The sequence below is a fragment of the Halyomorpha halys genome, unplaced genomic scaffold (assembly GCF_000696795.3).
Source record: "Halyomorpha halys isolate HHAL.00 unplaced genomic scaffold, Hhal_1.1 Scaffold859.1, whole genome shotgun sequence".
NCBI lineage: Eukaryota > Metazoa > Arthropoda > Insecta > Hemiptera > Pentatomidae > Halyomorpha > Halyomorpha halys.
The window spans coordinates 254421-278936 of NW_027115553.1; the positions used below are offsets into that span (position 1 = coordinate 254421).

At 30.5% G+C, this 24516-nt stretch overlaps 1 protein-coding gene across 1 annotated transcript; it reads right to left on the bottom strand.

The window, feature by feature from the left end:
- Positions 1-175: 175 nt before the first annotated feature.
- Positions 176-23603, bottom strand: LOC106686665 (uncharacterized). Its single transcript, XM_014430082.3, has 13 exons — positions 23331-23603; positions 20923-21204; positions 16411-16536; positions 16178-16289; positions 15579-15767; positions 15323-15502; positions 15158-15244; positions 14991-15076; positions 14809-14919; positions 13546-13607; positions 13404-13463; positions 3254-3490; positions 176-2018 (listed from the first exon to the last, which is right to left on the bottom strand). The coding sequence occupies exons 1-13, from the start codon at positions 23348-23350 to the stop codon at positions 283-285; spliced, it is 3288 nt and encodes a 1095-aa protein (XP_014285568.1). The 5' UTR covers positions 23351-23603; the 3' UTR covers positions 176-282.
- Positions 23604-24516: the final 913 nt, after the last annotated feature.

Below are 24516 nucleotides of genomic sequence, written 5' to 3' on the forward strand. Positions count from 1 at the left end.
AAATTATGATTTATTTTTCCTCATCTCTTTAATAAATTCTCAATGTATTAAAAATAAATAAATAATAAAAAAAGGGTTAAAATCAATATTAATAATATTGGAAAAAATAAATAATTTTTTTATAATCACAAATAAATTTAAAACTATAAATAGATTACTATGTACAACTAATACATAAAACTGCCAAAAGAAATTTATTTCCTGGGGAACAGAGCCCTTTAAAATTATATAAATAGTAAATCTAGCTTACTAATATATAAAAGAGAGTGAGAGAAGTGGTATTTAAGATGGCGGAGGCGGAGGCGGTGGTTGGAAGAGGATGCTCTCCGGAAGTGGGGGGCCAGACCACTGCCATTGTTGTTGTGGTTGAAAGAATGGAGGAGGAGGTTGCCCAGTCTTATCAGGCAGCTGCTTCAGAAGCTCTGGGTTGTATTGCCCACCATTGTTAGGCAGGGAGTAATAGTGTTGCTCATGCAGCGGTGGAGGAGGGAATCCACTCATCATAAAACGAGGTGGGTCACCTCCTCCCATCATTCCCCTGCCATCACCAATATGCCTAGGAGCTCTATCAAACCCATTGTGTCTTTGATCTTGATGAGGCATACCCATGAACCTTTGATCTTGTGGGCCTGCCATAAAACCATCATTATGAGGAAAACCCATTCTTGGCATATGACCATTATTTTGGGGACCTCCCATCATTCTAGGTGGCTCTTGATGCATGCCAACCATACCTCTCTGTATGTGAACTCCCATTGGATTTCTTTGATTAGGATCCATTGGTGGTGGGCCCATATGCCTTACTTGAAAATGATGTCCTTCATTTTGTTGAATACCCATCATTCTTGATGGATCATGTTGCGGAACATTCATCATATGCCTTGGCAGATCTTGTACACCATTGTTCAAAGGCTGTCTAGATTGGCCATGATGATTACCCATGTAATGATCTGGTTGGCTACCCATCATCATTTGTCTCATATGTTCTGGGGGAACACTCATCATATTTCCATGGTTGTGTGAACCACTCATGTTATGATGAGGTTCTTGCTGTGATGGTGGTCCTCCAGTTCGGTGCCCGTGTTGCTGCTCTGTAGGAGGTGCATTCACATTTCTAACTGGATCATAAGAATGAGTGTTTAATCGTTCAGTATTTGTAACAGCGCTTGAAGAATTAGGTGGATCCAAGGTATGACCATTAGTTTTGGTAGTATTTATTTGAGAATCAGCTCCATTTACAGTGGTATTCTGAAACTGATTTTCAGAAATTCCAGATTCCTCTGCTGTTTTTTCCTTACAATGATTCATTTGATCGATGGGCACTGATCTTGAAGGAGACTCACTGTTCTGTTGTTTCTCTGATAGATTTGGTTCAGTAGAACCATTAATATGGTGATTTGCTTTTTCGGAGTGAACATGGTCAATTTTAGGCTCATTTGACTCTACATAAATTTGATTTTCTTTTATATTGCCACTTGTGGACTCAGGTTCATCTTTAGTATCTTCTGAGTTTTTATTATGAGATGAGGACCCATCAAGTTGATCAAGATCCTCTGAGAGTAATTTCTTTGGAGATGAACTACCATTTTTCTTTCTTTCTTCATTATCAATATGTTCATTAATTTGGTCTAAGCTAGAATCTGAACCTAAAGGTGCATTGTTTAAGGGCTTGGCCTCCTCTGAAGGCTGCTCTTCTTTCTGACTGAGGGCAACAGGTTCCTTTTCTCCACTCAAATTAATATTATCCTGACCCCCCGTATCTGCGCGAGGGCCCCCTATAATGTTGATAAGGGCCTGCGCGAGCTTCCTCTCATCTGACTCCGACTGTGAGCTCTTCTCCTCACACTTGCCTGATGGAGAACGAGGTGAATCAGTACGAGATCTCCTCCTCGGGGAGCGCCTTCGAGGAGATCTCCGCCTAGGTGATCTTCTTCTAGGTGTAGGCGACCTGGTTCGTGACCTCAGGGGACTTCTACTCCTAGATTTTCGACCTCCACGATTACGGAAGCCTCCTCTTCCTGTAAAAGTAAAAGAGTTTAAACATATGTTGAATATATCATGGAAGATTAAGAATAAAATATATGGGTTACTTATAATACAAAACATTATTATAGTTGTTTATTCTTTTTATAAGCAGGATTCATTTTAATTTATGATGTTAATCAAAAAGATTAAGTGTATAACTTTAACCTCATTAAACTTACATACAGCATCAGCATCAAGGACTCTAATGAATATGTGAGAACTGGCCAGTTCTATCTGGTAAGTTGAGGAACTGCAGTCGAGCTCCTGGTCAGCATAAAGATAAAACAATCTAGGAAGCTATTTTAAAATCCACTGAGCTGGTGTTGTGACATTGCCAGTTAGTTTGTCTGACTTATCTGTATTTGGGGTTCACAATAGTTTTGATTTAAGAGGACTGTCACGGCCACCAATACAGATGCTCTCTAGTCTGGAGCGGCACCTAGGGTGTATACCGTCAATGACCTTTGTAGTGTAGAGTGTTGTGATGTATGCTGTATCAGTATACTGCACAATTGTTCGTAAAGGTACTCCCCTAACCTAGAGGGGTTATTTGTACAGATGTTTACAAATTTTTCTGTCTAGAGAAATGAAATCATTTCATTATTGAATAGTTACTTTGATGTAAGTAAAGTTCATAACAAAAAACACATGGCTAATGGTCTTCATAATTTAATTATAGCACTCCATAAAATACCGATCTAATTGAGCTATACCGAAGAAGCTAAAAGTTATTAATCAAACTGTTGATTGCAATGTCTAAAATTTTAAAGGAACTGAAAGTGTAAAAAATAAATTTGTTCCTCCAATAATAAAACAGTGTATACAAAACTTTCATTATTAAAGTAAGTTCTTCAACATATTCCAGGAGCAGCAAAGAATATGCCTTTATGACAATGAAGAAACCATTACTAAGAGCAGTTAATAATAAAAATAATTTAAAGTTAATGATGGTAGGCTAAACAATATAAACATTAGATCATCCATCAACTTAGTGAAAAAATACTATAGAGGAATGCGAGTAAACTAAAAATTTCAGTAACAAAAGAAAAGTTTATCTACAAAGAAGAAAAATGAAAATTACTAAACTCTTAATCTATTCTGATATCTGTTTGGGATACACAAAGCATGTAAAAGGAAATTACAGTATTGGTTATAAGATGGTAATATTCCTATTGTCCTGTTTTGAAAACATTTAAAAAAACTAAAATGATAATAAATGAAAACATACTCCTGCCTCCTCCACCCCTGTAGCTATCTGCCAGATCTTCTAGTTTGGGGTTTATCGTCTGGTTTGCCTCCTTTAACACTGCTACCAACTCAGCAGCCTGTTTTGCATTGCTTCTGGTGAAGAAGGTGTAGGCTGTCCCTGTTCGTTTCGATCTGCCAGTCCTGCCAATACGGTGTACGTAATCCTCTGAGTTGTTGGGGAAATCAAAATTGATGACAAATTTGACATCTTCCACATCTGAAAAAAACCAAGGAGGAAAGGGCAAAGAGGAAGGGAGAATATAAGCACTTTTTCAGGAATAAGTACAATATAAAAAATTAAACAATTGAATAAAAAAGGATTGTCAGAAAAAATCACTAAAAATAACATAGAATGTACGTACTTAATGCATAATTTAGAAAAATAAAAAACTTAAATAACAAAAATAAAACTAATAAATGAATTAAAATAAAATTTAAAATAAATTATTTGATGAAAGAGACTAACTTAATGAATTCTAAAAATAAAAAAATCAATTTAAAAGTAAAATAAATGCTGCTAAAATATATTATTATTAAATGTTAGCTGTAGCTGAATACATATATATAAAGAGAGGTTATTACATAATAAACTTAATCTACTCCTAAGTAGAAACCCAATAATGAAACATTAATAATTAAGAATTTTAATAATAAAATAATAATGGTATCTTATCGTCAATATCATTTGATAAGAACTGTTTAATTGAGATGTTTTAGTATTGTCTGAGCTGGTTACTAATCAACTCCTTGGTTTTCACAAACAAATCTTTCAACTAGAATCTAGTTACATCATTGTTGAAAGAAATATCAAAATAAAATTGAAGGTTTTATGATTAACAACTCAGCCCTAAACCCGACCAATAAATATTACTCAAATTGACTAAAATTATATTTAAAATTTACTCAAAATATGAAATTAAATTTTGCTCATTACTTTGACGATGTGAAACTTAAAGAAGCATGACTGCCATTGAAGCTAGATAGTAACCCCTAATAATTGTAATAAAATTATAGTGGTCATAACTAACGATTGTAAAGGTATAATAATGTACGGAAAAAATAACATAAGTACTTTCTGAAATACTAACTTATACAACCTAAGTCATTGGTGCCAAACAGATTGTAAAAGACAAAAGAGACAACTAATTTAAATTTTTTTAAAAATGTGTACTCTAATAGTGAATAATAATAGGAAAACACACCTGATAGATATATTTTCTGAATTTAAACTGCATATGATGGTTGATACAATTTAGTTTTAATGGTCTAGTCAAAATTGAAAGTTTTATAAAATTAATTTTCCACGAACTAGAAGAAGCTAGTGAGTCAGTAATATCACTAAAAATCATTATCTTCAACTGTTATACCCACTTCTTCCTATTTTTGAAGAACCTTGACTCTCTGTAATTCATTTGTGACATAATAATCTTAAACATTTCTGATACTTCGGCGTTTAGGAATAGCCAGAAGTTTTTAAATTATTTCTACTTTCGAACATTGCTAAGAAGCTCAAATCCTGAAAAACTGACTAACTAGTGAGAAGAAACCAACTCCTTCACCAAGCACTGGCAACAGCACCATTTCATGAGACATGGTAGGTTGAGTGTGAGCATTTTGCTTACATGCCATTTTTTTTTTTTGGAAATTCAAGATACATTAATGTTTTAATTTATATAATGAACAAGTACAAAAAGAAATAGATAATAAGGCTAAGAAGTAATAAGAAGGCCAAGAAATGATCTAGGATAATATAATTAAGAATTATTATTTTATATGCTAAACATGAATGAACAAATGAGTGGTTTACATAAGTCAATTGTCAGTAAAAAAGTTGTTACTTCTAACCAATAAAAAAATTAATGCTACAATTAAAAAAAGATTTCACAACAAAAGATAAGTTAAAAATACATATACCTTCACAATTATGCCATGAGCAATATGGTGGCCCTGGTTTTTGTAAAAAGTATATAGTATTTTTCGTCCAAGCCTAACCAAATTTCTTACTACACCCTTAACACAAAGTCAATAAGTTTCAATATTCCATAAGCTAATTTGTTAATTTTGTGTTTCACACAGTGGGCAGTTCTAGTTTTGAGAGTAAGGCGGTTTGACAGACAGGGTCCTTTCTTTTCCTGAGTTTAACCAGGAAATAAATGAGGGAGTTGAAATATACCAGATTTCCTGATCTCTCAAGTAAACCCTTAGGCCAAGAATCAGGTAATTTCAAGATTCAGAGTTGAAATAATATATAATATATATATTTCTTAATAACTAATTACAAGAAAGTATTGTATTGTAGCAACTTCGCTCATGTTGCTTGTTTTTTGGTTTCTACATAATTTAAAAATGTGATATTAAAGATTAAAAAATGTATATTCATATTTTAATTCAAAGTAATAAATGTTTTACATGACAGGAACAAGAAATATGTGAATTGTGTAAAATATTTGTAGGTTTTGAAAAAAATTACCTTAGCCGTATGTATTAGCTTCAAGCTAATCGGTATGTTGATCAATTTATTAAAATTGGAGAGAAAACTTGAAAGGATAGTACTACGATTTTGTAATTCAAAATTTTTAACCCAACAGGTGTAAAAGCCAGGTCGCTAAGTATGCCATGTCTCGGGCTCAGCCTTAGTAAAGCTGCACCTGGCCATGGTTTGTTCTAACCTTAACCTAAACTTTAACTATACTCCATTCTGATTTGATCTAACTTGATGTTATTGAAAAAAATTGAACAAGGCTCAATTTTTTTTAACCACTTAACAACTTTGGAGAAATTTTATGAAACATTACATCTTTTTAAGTACTATCATTAATTCCTGGAATATGCTTAGTTAGTTGGGAAAAAAATAGATATGTTAAAATAATTGGAACATGGAAATAACTACATTCATTGATTCAATGAGGTTCTAAAAAATTGATGACTTCCATCAGTTTTTGCTGGAATTGTTTTCTCTAGTGTAGAAATGTTTTCAACTACAATAAAAGATCACAGAAGGAAAAGGTACACACAATTCCTCTAAAGACATTAATATAATAAAGTTTTGTGCACTTGATAGACATTATAATAAAAATAATAAGAACTTTATTTTAAAAAAACTGAATATGTAAAAATTAAATTTTGAGTAAATTTATGTTTTGCATGCAAATTTGTAGAATTGATAAGTCCAAACTTTTTCTTTTTTTTGTTGATAATTATACATATCATTTTTGGAGAAGTTTGTCGGGGGGAGGGGGGGGGGGGAGATGGTGCGGTCAGCAAAGAACAACATAAATAAACAAAACTATATTTATTTATTTTATGCTGACGTTTCGACCTGAGTTTCAGGTCTTCATTAGGGGTTATGGCGTACAAGGTAGGCCTGCACAACTGGGTCTCAAACATATAATTTTTGTTTGAATGTTGCTTATACAGATCACATATACTGAAAAGTGTGGTCTTTGGTGTCCTAAAGTACGCGTGGAGTGGAGCAGAAACCTCACTGAGTAACAGAAGAGACAGGTCTCTATTCAGAGACTGGCTCTACTAATGGTCACAAAAACGTATAGGACGGTGCCAAATGAGGAGGTACTGGTTGGAGTGATGCCTCTGGACCTTCTCTTTCAGGAGGATACTCTGAAATACAATGTGTTAAGAGGCAGGGGCTAGAGTGCTATAAGAGGGATGCTATGGGATTGTACTGCCATGAAAGAACATTGTGCCAGGTTCTCGGGATAAAATCGGGATCTTCGCTTTTGCTGAGTCGGACTTCCCCTTTCTAATGGCAGAGGAGAACTATCCCTTCTTCAGGGAGTTCATCTATGGGTGGAAGGAGGTGACTGTAGGATTGGCGAACCATTGCCGATAGAAAAGATTGAAGATGGAAAAGCAGATCCAGACTGAAACTAGGAGGATCGGACCAGGGTGCAAGCTAGTGGAGAAGGCACTCAAACAGATGCAGACCGGGAGGGCTGAACCTACCGGAAAGATGCAGTTGGACAAGGTGCAGCCCCATCTTGAGGCCCTCAACCAAGGGCTGAGCAAACTAATTTTTTTTTTAGCCAAGATTCCCATTGGAGTCCTATATTGCTTAACCATGGTTGGGGGTCAAAGTTTTTTATTTTGTAGGACCGCTACTCAATAAAAAAGTCCTTGCCCCAGCTATGGCCAACTGAGCTATGGACGGCCATGAGAGCAAAAAGTCCTGTTAAAAAATTAACTGGTACACACCAAATATTGTAAATAAATGAAGATTATGGGCACCAGTGGCATGTGCAATCCAAGCATACGGCCGAACCCTGTATGACAAAAATGCTAGGGAGGAGGAAACAAAAGTTCTGAAAATGGGAGGTACAGTATTCAAGCTAATTAGGTAAAACCGAACTGATACATGAACACAAAATAAGTAAGGTTTAATGTAGTCTCTATGAATCAAGATGGATAATATTATCCGATGCAAGCAAATACAGTTCTAGAAATAAGTTTAGTAAGAAACAAATAAAATCATAAAGAAATAACAATAGAAAAACAATGTCTATTTGACTCGAGTTCTTAAAACAGATTTAAACAAATATTTGATCCAACATACCCACCCATAAAGCCCTTAACTTAATTTAGAAGAAAAATTGTAACTGGTAGTGAGATAAGAGGTATGTACAAATAAAAAAAATAGTATAGCTTAGAGACACCTAACTGAAAAGATATCAAAAGCTCTAAACAATAAAGCAATATTAAATAAAAACAGTACAATGTAAACTATGTAATAAAAAAAAGGAAATAAATAAATAGGGAGAAAAGCATTCATGCGTATTTACAGCTAAAATTAATTATAAATGCAGTTTTAAGAGTCAAATTTAATAAAGAAGAAACCAAATTTTGCATGAATCCCGCTTTTCTATAAATATAATTAAAAAAAAAAATCAAGTAAGTTTGAGATTGCAATAATTTTAAAATTATATATAATTCAAAATTAATGCAAGACATGCACAAGGTAAATATAATAGAAATGATAGCATTGCGGCAATTGAAATGGGTATGTTAAGTTGTTGGACTAGAAAAGAAACAAATCACCATAAAGGTGATCATGATAAAACTTTGGGAATTTAGAAGGGAGGGCAGTGTTTGGGATCAAATGGGCAGTGTTTTTGTTGGAATAGAAGAATAGAGAATGGTATGCTAGGAATGACTGTTTTGTTTTTTCCCCCACTATTTTCTAAGATATCAATATATTATTCTTTATACCTTATCTTTATAAGGATAAAGATAAAATATAAAGAATAATACATATTTATAAGGATTAATACTATAATTTTCTATCCAGATCAAATCACTTTGTTGTCCTAAAATATTTACGAATTAAACATGCTGTTAAGATTAACAATAAAATTTCAATAAATTTAAATACTTAAATTAACCTAAAAATACACCAAGTCAGTAATAGTAATTATAGCAACCATAAAATAATGTGTAGAAAAATTGACGATGCCTAGTACTGAAGTGAAGACCCAGAATTAGCTTTTACCAATAAGTTAACTGAAGTAATGAGGTGTAAGTGATAAAACATATATTCCCTCACAACCATAACTTCGACTTCGATCTTTGAGACGATTAAATTTCATATACCATTCAATAAATAGTTTTTAATTTTTCTTAAAGATTAGAAATTTATATATGTTGTTATTTTTACTATTAATTACATCATAACACAATTTTAAATTTTCATAAGTTCAAAATGATTTCAATTTTTTTTTCTCTTTTATTATATAAATGAAGAACTGTATATGTTGCAAATCTAAGGACATTTCCAGTTAAAAAGATTGTTCATATGTTCATTCATACCACAAGAACCACTAACAAGCAATTAAAGCAATATAAAAGCAAATGAAAAAAATAAGAATAAGTAAAATAAATATCTAATAAATTAAACAAAATAAATAAACAGTAACTAATAAATTAATGGTGCACTTGGCATTTTTAAGCATGACCAAACACCTTAAAATGTGTAAAGCTACAATCTTAATAAAAAAATAAAATAAAATTTAAAAAAAAAAAAAAAAAAATACAACTAATAATAGAGAAACACATTTTTTGTTACTTTTTGAAGTTAATCAATCAAATGTGATTCTAATGGATAATGTTTGAAGGCACAAGTCAAAATATCATTAATTAAGAAAACTATCAGATGCGTGCTATTTAAAAATATCAAAATTTTTTTTTAACTTTTTAGTTTTCATATCAAATTAAACACCGTTGAGAAATTTCTACACAGAATATAGTTTTTTAACCTGAACAGATTTCAATTGAATAATAAATTTAAATAAAAACTGAACAAAAAGACTTTATTATGGGTCCAGCCATGAGCAAAGACTGCAAAATTTTAAAAATATCCATAATTATAAGCAATTATTTTTAATGCTAAAAACAAATAAATTTATAATAAACTAATTATATAAGAAAAAAGTAAAAACAAATACAGTTACTAATTAAAAGAAAACAAATTATTTTGTTTTTTAACAAAAATATTTTTAGGCATCTACATCTATAAATGCCGAAATGTAAAGGAAATACGTTAAAACAACTTGAAAAGCCAACTGAATATGCAGTTGCATAAAAATATGCTCTCAGGCCATGAGGGTAAAGCATTTCTTACAATTATTATCATGGTAAAGAATGAAAACTCAAGCCTGAACAAAAGTAATTTAACACATTATCAGTTAGCGCAAATAAATGCAATAAATTATTTTGAAATATGCTCCTTTCTCAAGTTTTAAATTAGGGTAATTCCAATATTGATCATGATTAATATTGTTCATGTGGAGTTATTTACATAAAGCCAGACAATGTAGACAATTTATTACTCCTTAAAACCAAACATTATCATTAAGACATGTGCCTTACATTACCATCAATTATTTGTATAAGAAGATAATTAATATTTCAAGAAACTGGAGTAGACACAAAAAACGTATTTTACTCTATTTCTTGTCAAGTGAAGAGATTTAAAATAGCGATTTTCATGTTCCTCCCCACTTCGTTTGCAAATAATCAAAGCATTATTAAAGAAATTATAAAAATACATTAAAGAAAACAACTATCAATATAATATTAAATCATTATAGAAAAATAAATATTGAAATCATAAGGCAGGAAATTTACTACGAATTTCAGCTTACATTCCAATTTCAAGTGTTAAGAATATGAAAACATTTCAAAGCAATGATTTTAGAAACTTTACAAATCAGTAGCTATGTACACTAAAATGAAAATAAAAGTTACATAAAATATTCTTCTCACCTGACAAGAAATTAATAATAGAAACAAAATAATAAATAACTCCTCAAATAAAAATTCCTTTCACATGGGGAAGTGGGTTATAAATTCTATCATACTTTTCATAGAATACTCACGTTTGGTATGGCACAATTTCACCAGTTGTTTTCTGTCTCATTGTGCCAGATCGATGGTGAGTTACGGATTTATGGAGAGGGATTCTGGCAGTGTGTCGGAACACACACTCACATCGTATGCACGAGGCTTGTCCATGCAAGCGCATGCACACCAGCATCGGGAAAGAAGGGCACATCGCAAGGCCAACGACTTAGACAGGACACACCAGGGGTCGTGACCCCACATCGCAACCCCGTGGCGCACACGCGTTGTTTCCGGCAACACGTGCACCTCAGGGTGAGGTCGTAAGGTCACTTGCTTGGTTGCGACCCACTCACCAAACACTTCAGAGAGAGTGAGAGACACAACACGCCAAATGCTCGGCTCACAACCGCACAAGCATTATCACGTAATGTGCCTCTGGAATCACACAAAAACATTCTACTGTATATTTCTTCTAATAACACCTCTGTTTATAGTTTTGTAATTTTCTTTATTTTTAAACGTCGAATATAACCAACTTCACTTTTGGTTTACTAAATATTACTTCACTATTAAAAAATATAACTTAAAATCCCCATAAATATACATACCTTTTGAACCATGATAAATCATGTTTGTAATTTTTTTTTCAAGTTATAAAAACAAAATTTTAAAACGTGGAACAAATATTTAAACAACATTTACTTAGCAAGATTTGATTTCAAATCTACAGAGCCGAAAGTAACCAATTTTTTTACCATCAACCAGATTGTAATCAGCTTTATATATAATTATTATTCTTAATAAATACACCAAATATACTAAACAGAATACATCACAGAAGAAGCTTATGCTTAGTATTACATCTTTTAATAATTAGAGCATACTTCACTACAAAAATTTAAATCCAGCATGGCTCAGTGTATGTAGCTACCTTTATAGGAAATACCATGGAGGCTTCTAAATAGAACATAAACTTTTTCTACTCTCTGTTCTAAGAAAAATATATTTTTGGGAAGTCCACAAGGCATTTCTTCTAAAAATAGTTACAAACGCTCAAACATGCTGGAGAGTTTGTAACCTATCTCAAAACTTAAGCACTAAATGTCATATAAATCAATGAATAAAGGATCATTCAATAATTAAGGACACAAAAAGTTCTAAACAAAGTTTGCTTTTTGGCTTGGACACCATTATGTCACTTCAACATAGGTACCGATCTATTTTAACCATAGTTGAGTCTAAGTTTCAAGCTTTAGACAAGCTAAGGAAATAAAATAGTTCTGATAAAAACAACTACTAATATTTACAATTTCATAATCTACCAACACAGATACAGTAAATTAAACTATCTTTACAATTGGTTAGAAAAACTTAAAAAAGGTGAACCAACAGTAACAACTATAGGAGTTCGAGAATCCAGCCAATTGAACCATAAAAGTAGAAATAGCCAGGTGAATCGGAAATTGAATCAGAGTCAACTCCTCTAACAGAATAGTACTTAAAAGTGATTCACACAAATCGCTAGAACTCAGTCGATCCTCAACTCAATCCAGGAGTCGAAGAAGTGGGAGAGGAGTTCCTAAATAATAGCATTGATTACTTTACTCCAATATGAAACAGAGAAAATAAGAACATATAATTGTCCATGACTTCTAAGAAAAGAAATAAGTATTTGTGAAAACAGTCGAAGGAATTTTTTTTTTCCCCAATTGTGGACAATAAATATTACCATAAATCATTTAACAGTTTTTAATTTACATTTAGTCTACTGACGAAGAACCTTAACGAGGATTTTAACTGATTATTGAATAACAGTAATGCTTCTTTATTATTTACTAAAATGTTTTTTGTTTTTTTAAACATTAAATTGAGTAATAGTTTATATTAATAAAAAGAAAAAAGTTTTATTTGAAAACCACAAGGTTTGGACATTTTTTTTTTTTTAATAGTAAGTTTAAAAAAAAAAAAGATTAAAAGGAATCAATCAACCACTAGAAATGAATCACTTCAGTTAAAAGAATCAATTTTCTATCTATACCTAAAAGTTTATAACGATAATGGAGTAGTGTATCATATTTATCCTGTTCTTCCCTTTGACTTTCTCATGTCAACATTCTTCCAAATGTTCCTAGTCTTTGTGGCATATTCCTATTTGAATAATCGCTTTCGATTAGGTAGATACCATAATATGTTACTTGAAATGCTGGATCTTCTCTAGGACTATAAAACCAGTTCAGCGTTTACACACATCCAAATAATAGTATAGAAAAAATGATAATCTTTTGAAATGAAATTGATCCAATATAAGTAGACATTTAAGAACATAGGCCAACACTAAATTTTAAACCTAAAAAAAGAAGGAATTTATCCTAAATCCTGAAATCATATATAGAGCTTTTTGTGTCATTGATTATTGAATGACAAAATACATACACAGGAAAAGTTAACAATAATGATTCTACCAAAAACTAAGTATGGTCTAGTTTAAAATAAAATCTTGCATAGGAGTGATCTGAATAAAATAAAAGCTTTATTTTAAATTCATGAGGAAAACAAAGGCTAAATATTTTGTAAAATTACAATATGATTGATGGAATTCAGTGAGTTATTGACGTATACCAATAAAATACAAAGAATATTATAGTATTTCCTTACTAAATTGTAATATGTAAGATCATATCTAAATACACATACCATATACTTAAAAAAAAAAAGACTAAATTTAATAAAGAACTCATAAATATTAAGTATATTGTATAAATCAATCAAAAACTTACCAAGTCCTCTAGCTGCTACGTCAGTGGCAACAAGGATAGGGCTTCGCCCATTCCTAAAATCTGAGAATATTTAATGAAAAACAGTTATATTCATGTTCAATAAATATTAACTATCCAGTAAAGTAACAAAGTAAATGACTACCTTTTAATACATAATCTCTTTCCGACTGTTTTTTGTCACCATGTATACACACTGCATCATATCTGTAGCAATAAAAAAGGTTAAATAGCAAATAAACATAATAAAAGAGAATAGTATATATAAATAATTGACCGTATTATTTCAAATTAATTTATTATTATTGTTTTGTTTTTTTTTCTTCCGTTCAATGTTATATTTTTGTCAGTAAATGTGATTTTAGAAACTGAAACACTAATTCTATTGTTTTATCAGAACTATGGAAAGAATAGATGTATCGAACAAATGGGATCTTCTTTAAGAATCATTGTGTTTTAATTATAAAATAAGTTTGTTCAGTTTTTTTAAAGCCCTTAAGTAGCATAAGTCTAACTAGTCCTGGTTAGTTTGATTGCTTAAAATGATTAGTCAATAAATTTTTAAATAAAATTGGAAATTAACATTAATTTGACTGGTTAATGTTGAAGATAAAATCAAAGGTAAAGAATGTTTTAATGGGAATAAATGTTATATTGAAGAATACAGGAAGGCAGAACATTACAAATTAAAAACAATAGCCAAATAAAATATGCAAAGATTAACCTAAATCTTGTAATTGTTTAGGAGTTAATAGATTTTACTGGAGAATCAACAAAAATAAAAAGTTGTAAGACTAATACATATCATGAACATGGTTAGAGAAGAAAAAGGAGGTATTTTGAAACCAGTTCCATAAACAGGAGAGAAGAGCCTCAAGAATTCTATCCGAAAGAAGGTTCAGTGGATAGATTTTGATAATTCAAAACAAAGATAGTTAGCAAGTGTGCAAAATTAAATATTAGAAAACAAGTTGTGGTGGCATGATTAACGTCTTCAGCGGCAATAATTGACGTTTGCAAAGGGAGTGTTTGAAATGGGTTTGCCACTGTCGAAATTATTAACATTTTTATTTCTTTAGTATATTTCTTTTAAATATATTTTTAATTATAATTCATTTAAAGTTTCATTATTTTACATTTGTTTTAGCGGCAAACCCATTTGAAACCTCTCGCCATATGATCAATTACAATTAATTATTATGAAGAACTTGTGTTGTTAAATAAAAAACTGAACGTTATGTTAATAGTAATTATGAATGTGTTATTGTATATGTCAAGTGTAAATATTGTAGTATTGACAAATAAAGAATATAACTAAAGAATCATCTTTATCGTTACACAGGAACACGCACTAAAAAGTCATTACAATTTTCTTAACTTGAGAAAAAATCAAAACAGTAATACACACCCATCACGTATGATTCTTCGAGTTATTTCATCAACACGCCTTTTAGTTTCAATGAAAACAATTGTCTTGTTTTCCTTCTCTTGCATTATTTCCTTCAAAAGCGTGCAAAGTCTGAAATATCATATCAGTTACTTTATTTGGTTCAATACAAATAAAAATCTAAACAAAGAAAAATGTCTTACTTTTGTTCTTTTTCATGTTCTTGACAAACATCAACAATCTGCAGGATATTATGATTAGCAGAGAGCTGAAGTGAACCAACATTCACCTGAAATGATAATAAAGGCGTGAAACAAACTTTTTTTAATTATAACTGCTAATGTAATTGTTAAACAAATTAGAGGTAAACCTGGATATAATCCTTGAGAAATTCCTCTGCGAGGGCCTGAACTTCTTTAGGCCATGTCGCTGACCACATTAAAACTTGCCGATCAGGCTGAAATTAGAACAAATTATTTTCAGAATATTATGAATTAATTTAACAATATGTGAACAAGCCATGAATTCAACTTACCCTTATCTGTTCAATTATTTTTCTGATCTGTGGTTCAAATCCCATATCAAGCATTCGATCTGCTTCATCGAGAACTAAATAAGTGCACCTTTTTAAATCTGTTTCTCTAGATTCAAGAAAGTCCAACAGACGGCCAGGAGTAGCAATTACAATTTCTACGCCTCTTTTTAGTTCCCGGGCCTAAAATATTTATATAGTATCTTGTGAAAAATAATTAATTCTAACAACTACTTATAATGATATAAATTATAATTACCTGTACTGATTTAGGAGCTCCTCCAAATACACATGTGTTTGTGATATCTATCGCATCACCAATATCATTACATACAGTCTGAATTTGCTGAGCGAGTTCCCTAGTAGGAGATAGGACTAATGCAATTGGGCCATCACCACGTCGCAGAGGTTCTTGCGCTTCAATATGAATCAGAGCAGGTAAGATATACTGAAACAAAAATTGCAGGTCCAAAATTACAACACTGAAGGTAAATAAATGGATTAGTATATAACAAAGCTGGTTTGAATTTGGTATAAACCAAGGTTTAAGTCAGATAATTATTTATTATATATTAGTCATTAATAAGGATGGGATTTTGATATATTTATTACTGCTTAATAACAGTATGAAGATGTTATGTAAGTAGTTTTATATATATATTTATAAATATTTTTAAAATTCAATTAATAAATTTATCATGGATATAAGATACAATGGTAAATTCATTTATTGAATTTTTAGAAATATTTATGAAAAGTAAACAAATGCAAAAGAAATTTGCATTTTTTTTCGCATGAAAATCCTATCTCTACTTCTTAGAGTAAAATTAAAATATACATAAAAAGTTTATTACTTACAGAAAGAGTTTTTCCAGAACCTGTTGACGCTATACCAACCATATCTCTTCCAGACAGAGCTATTGGCCAGCCTTGAGCTTGAATAGCAGTTGGGTCTTTGAATCCTTGCTTTCTAAAACATTATTGATTTTTTAAAATTAAGATGTACTGTTATTTGAATTGCAATTTAGTACAATACAATGAAATACAATAATGAACAATTTAGCAGAGGATCTATTTTTAAATTAGCTTACTTCAATACTTTCAGAATATTTTCAGGAAATCCAGCTTCGTCAAACGACCACACTGGATGAGGAACATCCTTTCCCTTCAAAGTTATTTCCTTTGCCTCACGGTATGTTTCAATGTCTTCTTTAAGTCTAAAATTAAATAAATAAATGAAATTAGAAATGATATACACACCAACTCAATAAAATTAATCAACATCTAGTACATAGAAATAAAAGATTTCCTAAGTTCAACTCAATGATAATCCTATAAACAAAAATCTTCATTGGAGTTAATAATAAAAAATAGACAGAGGAGAAATAGTTAATAGTAGACATAATCAAGAAGTTGGTTGGAGAATGTGATCAAGGAATAATGTATGAGATTTGCAAAGAATAATTTTTACTCATTCGGAATCTGAGGATCCATCACTCTGATAAAGGCAGATTTAGTTTAGAACATTCAGAACATGCATGAAAAATAAGTAAACACTTACTGCATGTTTTGTTCCCTGATTCCGCCTCTGCCAACCAACTTCTTAAAAAATAATTAGTTAAATGATGATCAATCACACCCACAAACATAGAAAACATTAAATTTATTGTTGGTTAAGGGACTGACTTTAGTGCAACATTGCATTTAAAGCTAATTACCTACCAAATGATTTTGCACTACAAACTAAACTGCAAACAATATTTGTAAACAGCAGAAATTTGCAAGTGCTGGATGAAAGTAGTTGCTAAAAAGGAACATTAGACCTTCATGCTATACAAGTTTCCACATCAATAGCAATATTTTAATGACATAAAAACTATACAATTATTATTATATACAAGCTAGCTGCCATGACAAAATATTTAGATATAGTAGAGCTAAAGTTTTCTAAAAATAAAACAAAAAAGAAGTTATATGCAGGGTGTCTACAAGAGTGCCAGTCGGGTTTTCTACCACACTTTTCCTTCCCGAAAGTGAAAAATAATAAAAAAAAATTTTTTGTCACAATATTCATAAATATTTGTTAACTGATAGATAACCACCAAGACGTAAGTCTTTTTTGTCACAATATTCATAAATATTTGTTAATTGATAGATACATCACAAAGACTTAAGTCTATAACAGCTCTATAGATCAAAAAACATAATCTTAGGAGAATTCTCGGAGTACCTGAAAACAACATAGGACACTTAACCTTTATAAATTCGGCCCCTGTCCATAGCTTTTTAGAATACCCAAAATAAGTTAATTTGAAATCCAATTTTTACTAGTCATTTTGAAATAATCAACAATCCATCAAAGATCGTGTCTTTGATCTTTGGAGGTGCTATTGGTCCTATATCACAGGAAAAAATAATTCTTCACGATATTAGTTTCATATTTTTTTTTTTTGCCAATAAGTCATTCATTTCATTATCAGTTGCAAATAAGTGAAAAATCATATATATATAATAGAAATATTTTTCTACAGTGTTGTCATCATGTCTCCAATAAAATTTTTTTTTTTAGAGGACCCCTTCTATATTATAAGTTTCAATGAAAATTACGCAATTAATTAAAAAAAAATTTAATAATTATTTGTTGGTCAAGGGACTGACTTTAGTACAACAATGCATCTAAAGCTAATTACCTACCAATTGATTTTGCACTACAAATTAAACTGCAAACAATACTTGTAAACAGTATAAATTTGAAGTGCTCCGACAGATCACAATAAATTGAAAATTATTTACATTGAAATTACAAATTGAAATATTACAATTATTAAAATATTTTAATAACCAAGATTTTACTTAATTAAGGTGAATGGTTTTAAAATACGTTCAATCCATTGCCAAAAAATTTACAGAATATAAAAAGGCATTTGATTGTGGCTTTTTTGACCTTAGCACCAATGTTGGGCTAAAATATTTCTCGGTACCCTTGTCGAGAATAAAATAAAATAAAGACGGTACAATTATCCATATAGCAGTTGAATACAAAGGATAAGAAGAGAAAATGGTGTAAAGTAAAGGCTAGAATGCACTATATACTTGCTATTTTAATTTTAATGCTATTTCTCTCTTTGTAACTTTTTGAGAAAGTGGCATCCACTTGAGGCACCACAGACACTTTGGGAGCCGGTTTTAAATAACTTCGCAATAGAAACAAATCTATAGTTCAATGTGCTAAATCACTTCACATCTGTCACACCACCTTCAACGCTCCTGATTCTAAATGCATATGGAAAATACTCCAAAAAAATATTCCTACCAGAGTCCAATAATGGCAGATCTAAAACCTGATGACCTCAAAAACCACTCCTAATTCTTTACCTACTCCTGATATTCAAAATCATGACTTCAATCCAGAAAACGTTCTCCCACCCCTACGAACCTTACGGTTAACTACTAATCACCATTCTAAAATCCTCCACCAATAATTATAGATTTACGAACATCCCTGCACAATTAATAAAATCCTGTCTTCCAATCCTTATGCCTTTACTTAGAAAACAAGTTTAATAAGTTAAATAAACAAAAAAAACTTAGGGAATTATAATGGTTTGTAATCACCACCTGAAAATTATTTATCTTATTCCAACCCTGTTCCTAAATAATAATAAAAAAAAATTCTATCAATCAGTCAACAAACTTGGAATCCTCTTAGACCAAACTCTCTCATAGAAAAACAATATCTCCGATATATCCTGTCATACCTTCTCCACCATATAGTGACTGAATTACCTGTCACCTACTTCCTTGGAAACCTGTAGGCACCTGGTTATTTCCTTAAAATTTCCTAAATTTCACTATTTTATGGTTTACAGCGGTGTGTCAGAGGATTTTAAAGCAAAATTAAGACAATTAATCAATTGCTTAATACATTTAATCATCGAAGTCCTGAGGCACGTCTCGGTCACCAATATTACTAAGTGTTTAAGTGGTTTTACCCCTACATTGAGCTTAAATATTTCCTGACATTATTCCTGTATCAAATTTTCCGATCCTATCATACTTCTCCGATTTAAATCCTTAGAGCACATTTCTATATCACCTCTTCCTGGCCTTCTAACTGTTATAAAAAATCCCACTGAACTTTAGCCTTAAACAGATTTTTTGATTCGCTCCTCTTCCAAATGGAATTTTTCTTTCATTTTTGCTCCAATTCCTGCAAATCCTGTATCAAATAAGGATTCCACTTCCTGTCCACCCGATTACTATATAATGACAAATCAACGTTAACAGTTTTGAATTGAAATTTGCAAATAGATACATGGGTAGATGATATTTTTTGTTTCTTTTAATTTTGTATAATCAATGTGAAATTTTAATGGATAATACTAGAGTTCACTTTAAATTTGTAAATACATATAAAAACTTTTTTTAAAAAATAATTACTCCATTTTATTATTATTATAAGATATGTTATGATTTACCATAGGATAGATATTTTATTGTTTACATTTAATACAAAATAATATTTTACCACATCTATATTCATTTAAAATTTGGACATATGTTATGACCAAGTAGTAAGGCTGGAGACTGCAGATTGCACCTCTCTTTTTCTTTTGTTAAAGTGTGCACGTACATGAAAAACTTAGTCTACCTTACACTATTTATAGGCTTTTCTATTTCATTGTGAATGTCCAGATAAGCGTTCTATTCTATTATTTAAACAACTAGTAACAGCTCAAGCTATTTTCCAATTTTAGCAACTTTTTCAATGTTGGTTGATCTAATTTTTTTTATATCAGTCTCCTTTTCTCGCTTTAAATAAATGTTTCAAAGGTAAGATCAAACCGTTCCTAATTCGGGATTTGGGGGTAGGGTGGCATAGGAAGCTTTCATTTCTATTATTTTTGATGTTATGATTTCTTCTTGTGAGATTGTGACATGACATACATTAACTAATACTTCCTATAAGTGAATGTATTCAAAGTAAGGCTATCCAAGGGGAGAGAGCCCTAGAAAATCTTTTTTTTCTAATAGACTGTATGAGAGTCTATACTATGTATAAATATTATTTGATCTTTTTTTTTCATTATTTCATTTTCTTTTTCATTTAATTAATATTAAAAGTTAACTTAGGATTGGTGACATGATAGATTTTATTTTTTTCTCCCCTTTTCTTTTTTACATTAAACATAAAACATTATCGGAGGTTTATAATATTCATTCAAAATTTGTTTATAATCACTGCTACTTTTACTTTTTTTTAATAATCTATCATTACGACTACCTTAAGATGTATTATTATTTAATTTCTGTATTTCAATCTAAGGGACTAAAGTTTATGTTAATTTCCTTTTTTTATAATCCTAAAGAGAATTATACCAGAATAAACAAAGAAATTTATTATAACTAAAACAAGCATATCAAGTGAAAGACTGTAACTATAACATAGGAACTTCTATACCATAATGTAAATAGCCGTTCAGTACATTTCATTAAGTATACATGTTCAAAGCAAAAATTCATAAGTTTTTTTTTTCCTGATTGAAAAAGGTTAAATCAAGAGTTGAATAATATAAATGTATATAAGTATAAAATTTTCTTACCTGGCTTGAACATCAGCATGAGGTGTATAAAAGTTCTTTTTGAAGGGTTCTAATCTCCCAAGATCCCAATGAGGCCTTCGTAAGGCGGAACCTGGTTGTCCTCCCCTGCCTCTTCCAATACCTCGGTCACCTCCACGTCCGCCTCTATCGCGTCCCCTGTCACGGTCTCTTGATCTAGATCGTGACCTGAACCTATCACGATCCCTATCTCGTTCACGATCACGCTCACGTTCTCGGTCTCTATCTCTGGATCTCCTTCTTTCTCTTGATCTTGACCTTGATCTAAAATAAAAAAAATAATTAAAAAAAATATATACTGAAATTTCCCTAATGATATTATGAACATATACCAATTATAAACACAAAAAATAATAGAATAAAAAATGAAAATATGGTTTCTAATATTAAAAGTTAATATTCAATTGTTGGTAAAGTCATGGACTTATGGAGCAAGGAAATAGGCCCACAAAAGCTAAGCTGATCACCCACAAATTTTTATAGCACAACTAGTTTGATCATTACTATTATATAGATATTTTAATAACTTAGCAGTGCAATGATAAAGGATTAACAATAGATTAAATGTTTTGAGCTAGAAGATTTTTTGTAAAAACGGTTCAATAGCCTCGATAAAAGATAAATTGAAAAATTTCTAACAATCTAAGGAAAATCATACAGCTAAAGGTTTAACAGTATTAAATTGAAAAAATAATAAATAACTACTATAAACTAATAAGAAATTTTGATGATCAGAATAAGAAGATTAAATAGTTGAACAACCGATTTTCAAATTTAATATACATATCTGAAAACAAAACAGTTTGCTTAAATTAGGTACTGCATAGATGATTAACAGCATAATAGTGTCAACATTTTTATTTCTCCTAGAACGTTTTGACAAACTTACTTAAAAAGGTTAGTAATCTCTATTCCTAATTCTAGGTAGCATTAATGTCAGCTATTATTTTCTTATATTGAATATAACCTTTATTTTCCTTCGCAACTTTCAGTTAAAACTAACAATTTTACTTAAGGAAATCATCATTGATCCCATTTTAAACAATTTTTTCAATTACATTTTTTTTACCCCAAAACATGTGATAAGTGAATGATTTACACTTGCTGTTTATATCCACTGTATTTAGCCTACCATCATGGAAGTAGAAATGAAAATAAACCATAACTTGAAAGTAACTTGATCCCGACTTTCCTAGACCGAAATATAAGTTGATCTCTAATTTTATTCAAGACTATTTCAGAAAAAAAACTCAACCTACATTCAGGCAAATATGGTAAATAACACAATAAAAACAAACAAACAAATATATATATGTATATACACGAGAATGTTGTTATGTCACTTTTATTAATTAAATATATACAACTAACTAAACTTCAATCTCAAAATTTATGTTACAATATTACTTAATGATACCAATATATTATAAATAAGAGTCAAATTAAAAAATACTCAAAACAAATAACACACTACCGTTTATCACTGAGGACTATTAGTGATGGAAATTTTATTATAAGAATGGGAAACAACATATAACCTTTAGTTAATTAATTACATGCATAATGTAGGTAGATGAATTTAAAAGTTTCTAATAATCGAAGGAAAACCATACTACTGAAAGTTTAACAGTACAAAATTGAAAACAAATAATAGATAACTACTTTAAACCATTAATTTAACAAATGAAAAGCTCTAAAAATATATTATATTAATAATAACAGTGGAGTAATTTAAAAAAAAGTTTTGTAACTACTATATCTTATGTTACATTTAATATCATTAAGATATTAACTGAGTTAAAGTAGATCACAAATAAAATTTGTTGCATTTAAAAGGTCATATCAAAGGTGAAACTACATTGTCATAACTGTCTTTGGCATGGATAGCCAATCATTACACAACGCAGACAACTAAGTTAGTCAAGGTTTAAAAGTATTTCAGGAATCATACTTAAAAATTAAAAACTGAAAATATAACAAACAACATAAAAGTTTTTTGGTTGGCAACAAAGAAGTTTTAGAAAAACTTAGAGTAACAGGATTATACATCTTTTCATTTAATTTTAAACAATAAAGTTCAAACAAAAACACTTTGTGATTAAAAGTTTGCATATGATAATAAAACCTAAAATGCAATACAAGAAAGCGGCAGCAAAAATATTATAGGATTTAATATCCTTAGAATCAAACTCAGCCACCAATTTACAATGAGCTGCATTAAACTGCTACAAACTTTTTCAGAAAACTCAAAGAAATTTAAAAGATAGAACGCACTTTAACAATCAAAATAAAACATTAAACAGATAAATTCAAATGTTTATATCCAAAAATATGGACACGGCTTTTAGCAATAAAATTAGTTTTATCAATATTACAGGGCAAAAACTAACCTTCTGTCGTATCTTCCCATGTCTATTATATGAAATTAATCCAAATAAAACAATATGTTTCAGTTAAAATTGGCCACAATTCTTATTAATATCCAATAGACAATGCCGAACGCTTAACTCTTAAGACCAACATGGCGAACTGAACTGCAGTCTATCCCCTCCACTCGATAGAGGTCAGAAATGTTTGAATTTATTGGTCAAACATAAAAAAATCGATAGATGAGATATAACATTCATAAAAGTATCGTGATTTATTTTTTCATATCGATTTGCTAAAAACATTTATTATTACAGAACAGATGTTTTTGTTTGATAAATCGAGAAACCACAGAAGCTTTAAGAAATGCTAAGAACAGTGCAAAAAATTGATTCATTGGATTTTTTCAACAGTCATTTTTTAGGAAAAAAATAATTTATTTTAAAAAACAATGCTGATATTAATAGATTTTGAAGTTAAAAGCTAAACAATAGATAAATGTGATGAGATTAAGAGCGCGATGTACAATAGATTAATAATAAGATATTTTTATTAATACTTTTTTTTTTTATTTTAACATTTATTAACCTAGATTTGTTATTTTTGTAAATATGGTTCGTGACTGTTGAAATACGTAGGTTTAAATATTAAAGAAAAAAGTCTTTTAAAACTAAAGAAAAAATGTTAACATGCTTACACGTGCATGTCCCTGGCCCAGCAGTTTTCGGATTTTGAGTTGAAACTTATACACGAATTAGTACTATTTAGTACTAAAATTTCAGAATTAGTACCCAAAAAGATCGCGGACTCATTAAGTGTTCAATTCTGCCAGGTCACGACAATACGAATTAGAACCTGGTTTGTACAATGTAACAGAAAAATATTAAAGTGAGTACCTATAGTGATGATGAGATATTCAACATCCTAATTTCGACCTAATTAAAAAGCGATTTATGGAACACCATAGTTTCGTCGGACCCGATTACATTATGTATACATATAGTTGGCCATTTGGTATCGATTTTGAATTGAAACTTTTACATAAATTTGGGTCTCCACAGGACTATATAACCCTGAATTGTTATAATTAGTACCTAATTAGAAAGCGAGTTATAGAACATCATTGTTTTGACGGACCCGATAACATTATATATTTACAGTTGGCTAATTAGTACTATTTAGTACTCAAATTTCAGAATAAGTACCCAA

Coding starts and splice junctions, on each gene's coding strand:
- LOC106686665 (XM_014430082.3), bottom strand. CDS start 23,350: ATGGGAAGATACGACAGAAG. Junction 16,537..20,922: donor CATGCTGATGTTCAAGCCAG/GTAAGAAAATTT, acceptor ATTTAATTTTAG/ACTTAAAGAAGACATTGAAA. Junction 13,608..14,808: donor CGAAGAATCATACGTGATGG/GTGTGTATTACT, acceptor TTATTGCTACAG/ATATGATGCAGTGTGTATAC.